We start from the raw sequence: 10,869 nt of genomic DNA on the forward strand, positions 1-10,869 counted from the left end.
AGCTGGGAGCCTGCAGCGAGCCGTAGGCTGTTTGCATCCGAGCAAGCACACCTATGTTTAAATACCCCTAAACAAACAAGTCCACCCAGCTCCTTCTTTGCTCTTCCTTGTGTCTTCAAGGCTGGGTTTACTGGCAGTATCCACAGGCAGTTTGTCTCCTTCCTTACTTACGGGGACTGGGAAGATGCCTGCTTGATGGTAGGTATGGGTAACATTGCCCTGGTAGTGCTGGTCCCATGCTATGTGGTCCAGTGTGGCTTCTTCTACCGTCTTTCACCATCATGGTGGTCTGAGCCATGACCACTGTTGCATGAGGCCCCAGCATGGATCCCTCAGACCTGCGTTTGCATCATCCCTCCCTCCGGCAGCACCAGGACAGCTGGGAGGAGGCTGCCGCGGGGTGATGGGAAAGGCTGCAGCTCCTTGGTCCCGAAGCGTGGTGAGATATGATCGGCCAAGAAGCGTATGTGGAAGTGCCGGCCGACACAGTGAACCAGGCTGCCCACCACGGCGCACTGGAAGCTGGACAGGTTGGGCATGGCATAGACGGCACACTCGTACCATAGCTTGGCCTTGGCTCCGCAGCGGTAGACACCAATGCCCATGCTGCGGTGGAGGTCGAAGCGGTAGATGAAGCCGTTCGTGCTCACTATCTCAGCTGTCCTGTCCTTGCCACCGCCAACCGGGCAGACCCTCCAGCTGTCCGAGCGGGCAGCGTAACACAGCAGAACATAGCGCAAGGTGCCCCCCGTCACATAGATCTCCCCATCACACACTGTAGCTGTGTGGGCCACGGCAAAGGTGTCATGGGGCAGGGGTGCGGTGAAGGTCCAGCGGTCCTGCCGGGGGTCGTAGCGCTCCACTGTGTAGAGGCACTCGCCACCAATGGCATAGAGGTGGCCGTCCAAGGCCACAAGCTTGCAGTGCGGCCGTGCTTGGTTCAAGGGGCAGATCTCCCTCCAGATGTTGGTCAGAGGGTCATAGCAGAAGACACGGTTGGAAGGTCTCTGCATCTGGCCCATGCCCTCACAGCCAGCCACCACAAAGAGGTAGTTGAACATGCTGCACATGGCACACCCCTTGGAGACCACCTCTGGTGGCACATGGCAGAGGTGATGCCAGCAGTCCCCTCTGTCATCATAGTAGCAGAGGCGGCTGGTGTGGAGGCCGGGCTCCTGCATGTTGATGTCTGCCACAGCCACATACATCTTCCCCTTCATCCTCTGCTGCAGGATGAGCTCCCGCTCGCTGGCGTTGAGGCGGCCGTAGATGGAGGGTGTCCTCAGCACCTGAAGGTAGTTGTCACTCATCACCTTGTAGGCAGCCTCCTGGAGATGACCAAGCTTCTGTGCCTTGGCTGTGCAGAGGACATCGTAGCAGTTCCCCAGGTCCAGGTGTGTGTGGGGTGGCATTTGGAAGAGGTCAGCACTGGCCACCAGCCCTGGCCTGGGGCTTGCAGGCTGTGTGCCAGCTGGTGCTGTGACCCCAAAACCCTCCATGGGCAGCTGGAGGTGGGGGCTGTCAGCGATCTGGAGGATGCTTTTCTTGCGGCCAGGAGACGGTGGCTCAGGGGAGATGTCCAAGCTCCCTGTAGGTGGTGGAGCTACGGAGGAGGTGGTGGGATCCTGTGTTGCTGAAGTTGGGTCCAGCTCCTGGGTTGCAAAACTCTGCAGCTCTGCATTGACCTGCTCTGAGCTGCGGCGCTGGGATATCCCCAGAGGGATGTAGGGGAGGGACCTCTTCATCGACACTGACTGGGAGATGGATTGGACATAGTAGTCGTAGACTTTACCTTTGAGGCTAGGGACGGGCTGGCCGGCCCCATCCTTTGCCCGCCGCTCACCAATGTAGTTCTCCTCCACCTGGATCTTCGTGACCGAGGAGAAAGAGTAGGAGGCATCCGACCCCACGTTGCTCGCTGTCATCGTTAGCCCCAAGTCCGAGGTGACACTGAGGGTCTGGATTGTGCCCCTGTGTCCCTCGGCCTCCCGCCTCCCGCCTCTGCCAGCCAAATCCTGCTCCGTGCTGTGGGCGTGTCCGTCACCTGCCACCTGGGCATGAGCAATCCTGGGGGGAAGCCCGGTGCTTGGGGCAAACATGCCCTCCTCCCCGCGGCTGCTCCATGTTTCGGCTGCATCCCCGGGGTCATGAGAGCTCAGCTTGCTTCCTGGCTTGCTTCCTAGCCTGCTTGCCAGCTTACTTCCCGGCTCGCTTCCTGGCTGGTTTCCTGGCTTGCTTTCTGGCTCACTTGCCGGCTCACTTCCCAGCTCGCTTCCTGGCTCACTTCCCATCTCGTTTCCTGGCTTTCCTGCCAGTTCGCTTCCCAACTTGCTTCCTGGCTCACTTCCTGGATTGCTTCCTGGCTCAATTCCTGGCTCACTTCCCAACTTACTTCCCAGCTTGCTTCCCGGCTCACTTCCTGGATTGCTTCCTGGCTCAATTCCTGGCTCACTTCCCAACTTACTTCCCAGCTTGCTTCCCAGCTCACTTCCCCGCTTGCTTCCCAGCTCACTTCCCCTCCTGGCTATCCCTGCTCTCCTGCAAGTCAGCCTCAGTTCAGAACCCATCTCCTCTCCTTCCTCCTCCTCCTCCTCACCCCTCGGCAGACTTCGATCCCCCCGGGGAGGCATGCGCTGTGTCCCCATGGGTTCAGAATCCCTCTCCTCTCCTTCCTCCTCCTCCTCCTCATCCCTCGGCAGACTTCGATCCCCCCGGGGAGGCATGCGCTGTGTCCCCATGGGTTCAGAATCCCTCTCCTCTCCTTCCTCCTCCTCCTCCTCACCCCTTGGCAGACTTTGATCCCCCCGGGGAGGCGTGCGCCATGTCCCCGGGACGCTCACTCGTCCATCCCCACCACCCCTCCTCGCCTCCTTGCCAAACACCCACCTCCGTCGCAGACCCGCCACACCATCCCCATCCCGGGCAGCATTTTCCCTCTGCTCTCCTCCCATGTCGGCCGGCAGGATTTTGCCCCCTGCAAGCGAGCGGGACTTATAAAACCTGTACGCCAAAGTCAGGAGGAGCAGAGCGGCGGCGGAGAGGACCAGCTTGCCAGCCAGCTGCATGTCGGAATGCCAGGGCAGGGTTACCTGCAGGGGCATTTTTCCATGCCGGGAATGCGGAGAAGCCGATTAATGATTGCCGAGCAAGCCTGGAGCGTGGAGCTGGAAGTCTGGGGCAAGGTGACTTTGAGCGGGCAAAGCTGGCAGGAGGTTTCCGGATGAGCTTTGCATGTTTGGGATGGGTTGGGCTCCAGGGAAAAGGTGCAGCCCAGAGTGGGCAGCACAGAGCCGGCTTTATTGCCTGGTAAACAGAGAGGCTCAGAGGAAAGCAAAAGGAAGCACAAAGGGAGGAAAAGTATCTCCTCCGAGCAGCCCGACGGTGCTGCCTCCCCGTTTCTTTTGGTGTTGAAAAGGGACCATGCAATGGAAGGGGCAAATAAGCCGTTCCATCCAGGAAAAGTCCCTCATCGCTGGGTGCAGGCATGGGAAAGGGAGGGGGGAGCAGCCGGATGCTGGGCAGACCTTTGGCCCGACGCCGAGACCTGCTCCAGCAGAGGCGGGTGACTAATTCAGTGGCCTTCGTTTGCGGCACGCTGGCTAATGAAGGGTGACGGGGAAATAGCCCGAAAGCTGCTGGGGTCTCTTTGAGGCCAGCCTGGAAATGGCAGGGGAATTAAGAGTCGGCAGCAGAGGTGCTGGGGGCTTTGGGAGGGGGGAAAAAATCCGGCACTGAAGTGCAAATAAAGGCAGAAGTGAAACTCCAGCTGGTGGCTGCTGCATTCAGAGACCTGCATCTGCATGCACGAGGAGAGGGATGCATTAAGGAAAGCGAACAAAAGCATTGGGACCAGGAAGGGATTTGGGATGGGGAGGGATGGGAGAGATGCGAGTCATCGTTTTGAAGCAATGTGGCTGCTGCGTGTGGGATATCCATGGGGATTAGAGTTGCTGTGGGGAAACTGAGGCACGGGGGATGCCAGACAGTGTCACACTTGCTTCTTTCTCCCCCTGGAAAGATGTCGGTGATGTGTCTGGTTCTGATCTGAATTTCAAAGATTTAGGGGAACTGTCATCCCCATGGTCCCCGAGGCAGCCGGGTCCCCGTGCCTGCTACTGCAGCAGCAGGGAGAGGAGGGGCCTGGGGAATGGAATCCCTCCACAGCCACCGCTAAGCGAGCTGAATTCAAAGGGATAAAATTAATTTCCTTTTCCCCGAGGGGAACATCTTGTATGCTGAGAGATGCATAAAGAAACGAGGCCCTACAAGGCAGCAAAGAAACAGCCAAAATGTGGGTGGGGGTGGGCGCCTGCTCCTGTTTGTTATGCAGGGACTCGCTCCCTGCTAGCTCGGTCCTGAGCCGGTGGGATTTGCTGGAGAAATGAGCCCAGGGGATGCTAAAACCATTCTTTGTAGGAGGTGTAGGTGCGATGGGTCCTGGCTGCATGGGTTAATGTGGTGGGATGGGGTCTTGCCATGGGTCTTTAATGGGTGGTGGGTGCTTGCAAGCCCATGCCCGGCATCTGTGGCGTCCCAGACCACCTCCCCTCCAGCAGCTGATCTCCACCAGCCTTTTACGATGCGGAGGAGCATCTGAACCTCCTTGGGGCCTGTTCCCCACCATCATCAGCATTTGCAAGCACTGTGATGCCCTCCCTGCCAATGCTGAGATGCTGCTTTTCGTTGGATGGCTTCGCATGGGGGGACCATGGTGGTGTCAAAGGGGATGGGGTGGTTGTACATCCGCCACTAGACCAGCCGTGGATTCAGCCTTTTACGATGGGGAGGAGCATCTGAACCTCCTTGGGGCCTGTTCCCCACCATCATCAGCATTTGCAAGCACTGTGATGCCCTCCCTGCCAATGCTGAGATGCTGCTTTTCGTTGGATGGCTTCGCATGGGGGGACCATGGTGGTGTCAAAGGGGATGGGGTGGTTGTACATCCGCCACTAGACCAGCCGTGGATGCTCGTTAGGTGGAGGACCTCATGCTAAATAATGTGCTATTTATAAATGTATATAAGAAGAGGATGGAAAAGCAGCAGAGGGGTAAATTCCCTGGGCTGGCTCGGCAGTTGGGGACCCCCCCCGTGCACTTCCCTGCTGTGAATGGGTCGAGCCCACTTTGTTGCTTTTAGGGGAATGTTTGGGAAATTGTCACCTTCTGTGGGTGCAGCCTGCAGCAATACAGCAATAAGGGGGCTGGGGGAATGGGGATATTTAGATTAAGAGCTGGACTGATGCATCCTTGCTCAAGATTGAGTTTGGGCCAGGGCCCAAAACACCACCAGCCAAAACCCACCCAACCACTCCCCTCCATCCTTTTCAGCATGGTGACCCAAAATCCATGGTTGGGGAGCTTGGTCCAGCCAAAACCTTGGGGAAAGTGTACCCCTCCTGCCTGCAAATCCGGAGGGTCCCAAAGCTAAGGCTAGCGTTGGAGTAACGGGGACATGCATGGAAGCTGGGCCTGTGTTTTGGGGCTCGGCTAATGGGCAAGGGGTCTGGCCTCCCATGCATGTCCGTGACCTTGGGTTTCTCCATCTCTCACTGCCACGGTTTTGAATCTGCAGGTAGATCTGCAAAGATCCTTGCGTTCGTGAGCTGGGAAGTATGAATTATGCATGTGCTCGGTGGCCCTGTGAACCCGGCCACGGTAGGAACTGTGCCCAGTACTGAAGTGGGGGGAGGCAGGGGGAGCACCAAGCAAAGCCCACCATGGCTCCCACTGGAATTCCCAGCCCCATCGAGCTGGAGCATCCCTGGTTTTGTGCCCCCCCACCCTAATATCCCAAAGGGCTGGGAGCCTGGATGTGCTGTGTCCTTGAGAGATGCAGAGCCGGGCTGCCAAAACCCCGGCTCTGGGTGTGTGCCAGGATGAGCACGGTTATCCTCACCATCGGTGGGTTTTTATGGATCTTGGGATGGTGAAACACAGAGTGCAGGGGGAGGCGAGGGCATTTTCAGCAGGCAGAGTGCTCTGGGTGTAGTTGCCTTCATAAATGGCACGATGGGGGGAGACCTGAGCCCGATATCCGAGGTCGAGCTGCAGAGGATGAAGTTGGGAAGGAGGATCCCCATGGCAAAAACGCAGGTCTGCCGTATAAATGTATATTTATCTATGCCTTGCAGTAAGGAGGACGAGCAGCAGCATAAGGGAGCAGGGGATGCGGCCGTGGCGTCTCGGAGCAGCGGTGACGTCTCGGCACTTGTGACTCTAATTGAATGTAATTGCCTCTTCCAAATTTTGCTAAAACCTTTTCAAAGTCCCCTGAAATTAGGGAACATCGATAATGCCGCTCCTTCGGGTTTTCAGCTCGCGTCATCCCTAAGAAGCGCGATTAATTTTTTACAAGCTAATCATATCTCTTAGGCAGGTTGTCAGCCGTGGATCTGTCATCTCTCATCAATAATGAAACAACCTGAGCAGCTCTTTCCCCCTCCAGCCTCCTGCATTATTCACTGCCAGGTCTTCAAACAACAGGGTGTGTGGTAGGGGGGAGCCAGGGATTTAATTGATGTCCTTTGTAATTACCTGTAGGAAGGGGGATGGGGATGGGGAGGCAGGGCTGGTAAGCGGAAGGTGAAGGATGAGAGGGGCAGGAGGTAAAGGCAGGGTCCAGCATGGCACGGGAGGTTTTCTTTGGATCACTGCTTTGGTGGGGTGGTATCTCTCCATGTTCCTCACCTTGGGGACACTTTGGGAAAGCAGGCAGCATCTCTGCCCAAAATGAGGAGCGACTCCCATGTCCCCTCAGTCATCGCTTTGGCTGTGCTGCTCCCATCCCCATGGGAAAGAGCTAAGCATCCTGAACACACGCAGAGGGGAGGATTTGGGACGTGGGACCTCCAAGCCCACCGGTCCTCTCCCAGCTGCTGGAGGGGGAGGTCACGTTGCTCTTGAGATGGCACCAAGCAGAGCTGGTTGATGGTGGCACTGCCTCTCTAATGCTTCTCATTTCCATGGTTCCGGGCTAAAAGCACCACATTTGCATTTAAATGGAGGTTTGGGCGTCAGTAAATCCCCATTTTTTGAAGCGAGAAGGCCTAATGGTTGTTTAATCACGTTGGGATGAGGCCCCTGGAGCAGCTCCAATCCAGCAAGTAAGGCAAGAAGCATCCACGCCGTGGTGGTGGTGGTGGGCTCTCCTGCCTGCTTGGTAGCATGGGGGTAAACTGAGTCGTGGATTTCCCTAAAAATAAAGGTTCCCCTAAAAAAAAAAGGTTCCCTTCTCGCCCAGGGAGGTGCTGGAGCAAAGTGGTTGGGGGGGCAAAGGGGGGGTGGTTCAGGCAGCTGGTCTGAAGGGATCCGGCTGCTCAGATGCCGTTGCTTTGGGATGAAAGCGGAGCTGCTGATCCTCCTACATCCCAGCCAGCCCCCAGCCTGTCCCTGCACTGCTGCCAGCCCAAATTATTGCATATGGGAAGAAACTCCTGAGCCGGCGCGTGTTTGTTCGGCTCCTTTGAGGCTGGGAAATCGCTCGCAGCAAGGTTGGCAACGGAACGTGGTAGGGACTGAAGCTGCTTAATAATAATTAATCATAATAGTAATAATAATGCTTAGCACTCGTATGGGGCTTTGGAAAGATGAAGCGCTGCACGGCTGCTGGCTAATCCTCTAGGATTAAGAGTTCCTGGAGGAAAAGGCTGGGGAGCGCCCCATCCTCAGGCTCCTCTCGCCCCCTCCATCTGCTCCCCAGGGATCCTGGCCCGGGGCTGGATGCTCTCCGGGCACAGCGGGGAGGGAAAGCAGCCAGGCAAACCACCAGAATTCCCCAGCACTGGGCAGGATTGGGGCAAACCCCACCTAGTTTTTGCAAAGAGCCATCCCGCAGCAGGATTAACGCTATACTGGGATGTGCCCGGCGGCACAGGGTACCGCGGGAACGGCCAGGGTCTGGCCGTGCTGCTCCGTTATCTCTTTCCGCAGTGACAGCCAAGAGGGATGGGGGGGTGGCTTGGACCAATGGGGCCGGGGGGCAGGTCGGGGTGTGCAGCGCTTTAATCTCAGCTGGTGCCTCCGCGCCGGCGCTTTCCGATGGGACGCGTGCTGCCTGCTCATGTGTGAGCGCTGACATTTTGGGTCGGGAGCCGCCTGTCACTAGAGATTGCCCGTCCAGCCTGGGACAAGTGGTGTGCATGGCTCCCGTCTTCCAGCAAAGCCGATTTGCCCCAACCAAGGTGCTGGTGTATAAGGCCAGTGACCCACAGCTTTTGGGCTCCCAGCGCCACCATCCCTCGTGCTGGGGACATGTGCGGTCCCTACCCCAGGGAGTTGAGACCTGGAGCAGCTTGGTGCAGTGGGAATGGTGTAAATAGATTTTTCCAGGGGAAATCAGACCCTTGCATAACAGACATCCCCCCCTTCCTACTCCCCCCATCCCAAGACCTTGCAAAGCCTCTGGGCACCCCAAACTGGTTCTGGGTACGGCAGCACAAGGCAAAACATTAAGCACAGCCTTCTACTGGGGGAGATTTTTCTTTTTCCTTTTAATTAAATTGTCTGAGGAAGCCAAGACACAGACAGAAAGAGACCGAGACTGTAAATAGTATAGAAAAAAAAAAAAAAAGAGAGCAAGAGAACCAATTGACAGAGGTGTAAGTGCCAGGTGGAGCCGTACAGAGGAAGAAGAGGAGGAAGAGGCAGGCGAAGCTTCACGTTAGCTCCAGGATCACTGTTAGGGTGAGCGCCAAAACTAGTCTGAAGCCGCAGTGGCCGGTAAGCGAACCTAGGCAGGAAGAGAAAAGGGAGCTTAGGGAGCCACATCTCGCCGCTTGGGTTCAAAGCAGGGTAGGGCCACCACCTTTTATTTTTGGGGGGGGTGATCCCCTCCTAAACTTGCTATGGAGCTTGTGCGGGGTGGGCGGCAGGTCAGGGATGCTGCAGGGAGCATCCATGGGGCCCTTTTTGGTGCAAGGACATCCCTGCTGCCAAGGGCAAGGGCTTGGAGCGATGCAAGGCACGATGGCCAAGGGCTTGAGGCAACGCCAGGAGGGATGCTCGTTGCATGGTCCTTCCCTCCCTGGGGGGAGAGGGGTGTTTCAGGTTGAAATACCAGTCCCCGCAACACTCACCGTTGGAGTCCTCTGTTCCTCTGGGAATATTTGGGTTTTCTAATAGGAAAAAAAAATAGCAGAGAGAGAGAGAGAGAGTTTTATCGGGGAGGGAGATGAGTGAGGATTTGTGGAGGGTGAGGGAGCCCCGCAGCGCTGCCATACCAAAAACGATGAGCCGGGTGTGGGTGTCGGTGGAGCCCAGGGGGTTCTGGGCGGTGCAGCGGTACATGGAGCCGTTGAGCTCGGCCGGCACCCGCTCCAGCACCAGCTCCTTGCCATCGTGTTCGGTGCTGCCGTCGAGGAGCCGGCTCCCCACCCGGGTCCACGTGAAGAGGGGCTCGGGGAAGACTTCATTCTGTGGGCAGATGGGGGGCTTTGAGATGGGTGTTTTGGGTGAGTAAGCCCTGCCTCATGCCTGGAGGAAGGACGGGGTACAGCTGAAATGCTCAGGGGTGCAGCAATGTAGGGACCATGATGCACCCCAAGGCCACCGAGCCAACCCCACTAAGTGCTGGTGTAGATGCAAGGTTGTCCATTGGCACGGCATCACCCCCACGGCAATGGGGATGCTAACCTGGAAACCCTGTACCAAGATCCGCACGGTGTCTCCAACACGGGCTCTCGTTGGGGTCATTGTGATCTTCGGGCCCTTGGGAGCAACTGCAAGGGAAGGGGACAAGAGGAGACATCAGCTGAGAGAGGGGTTCCCAGTGCTGGTGGGTGCCCTTGGCCAGGGTTAATAATGGTTTGATGAATGATTGTGGCGAGGGGGCAGCACAGCGTGTGCCAGCCAGGGGGGACTGATGGCTGGGTGATTGATAGGCAGGCTGACGGACGTCCAAATGATTGATAGACAGGTGGGCAAGGACCCCGTAGGCAGATGAACGGGAAGACTGTGAGCTTGACAGATGACTGTAATGGGATGCATTGATGGTGAAAGGCGTATTTCCTAATCAAGCCCCTCTCTGCTGAGAAATGGGGACAAAGAAGGGTCAGGCTGGATTGAAGCCGTGGAGATGGGCACCTCAGAAAAGCATCCCAAGGACAAGGCGGCCCTCGGTGAGTCCCTTTTCCCACACTAGACTTGGGGGTGCCCTTGCCTGGTGTGCTGGGGGGAGCAGTGACACAGCCTCAGTGACAGCACGCCAGGTCTGATCTTTGCTCCCAGCTGGGCTGGGGTCGCATGGATGTCCCTCCTGGGCCATGGGTGGGCCTAGGAGCTACCTGGGCTTTGCATGGAAGGAGCCTTGTGCAGGCCTGAAGGGGAAAACAGGCAGGAGGAAGCTTGCGTTTTGCTGAAAGTGGGGGTGTCATCCTTTGTATACTCAAGCACCATCGTGGATGGGACAGGCTGAGCCTTGACATCACCCCAGCATGACACAAAGGGACAAACAGCCACCAGAAATCATATCAGCCTGCTGTGCTGGACACTGGCCCTCAGGAAGGGCATCCATGCCCCAGGATGCTCTGCACAGGCACACGCCAGAGACCATGGTTGTGCACCTGGACTGCAATATCCATGAAAGATCCGGCCCTCGGGTGTTGGAGCAGAGGCGATGGGCTGCAGGTGATTACACCATGCTATGGGCTGTACTGAAAGACAGCTCGCTCTACTGGCCAGCAGGTCGAGGGAGGGGATTCTGCCCCTCTACTCTGCTCTGGTGAGACCTCACCTGGAGCCCTGTGTCCAGCTCTGGAGCCCTCAGCACAAGAAGGACATGGAACTGTTGGAGTGAGGCCAGAGGAGGCCACAAAAATGATCCAAGGGCTGGAGCACCTCTCTTACGAGGACAGGACGGTGGGGGTGTTCATC

At 57.2% G+C, this 10,869-nt stretch overlaps 1 protein-coding gene across 1 annotated transcript; it reads right to left on the reverse strand.

Moving 5' to 3' along the window:
* Nucleotides 1–332: 332 nt before the first annotated feature.
* On the reverse strand, nucleotides 333–3,101 carry KLHDC7A (kelch domain containing 7A). The gene has a single exon (XM_009646545.1). It carries the CDS (start codon nucleotides 3,099–3,101, stop codon nucleotides 333–335), a length of 2,769 nt encoding a protein of 922 aa, XP_009644840.1.
* Nucleotides 3,102–10,869: the final 7,768 nt, after the last annotated feature.

The sequence above is a fragment of the Egretta garzetta genome, unplaced genomic scaffold (assembly GCF_000687185.1).
Source record: "Egretta garzetta isolate BGI_Z169 unplaced genomic scaffold, ASM68718v1 scaffold69, whole genome shotgun sequence".
Taxonomy (NCBI): domain Eukaryota; kingdom Metazoa; phylum Chordata; class Aves; order Pelecaniformes; family Ardeidae; genus Egretta; species Egretta garzetta.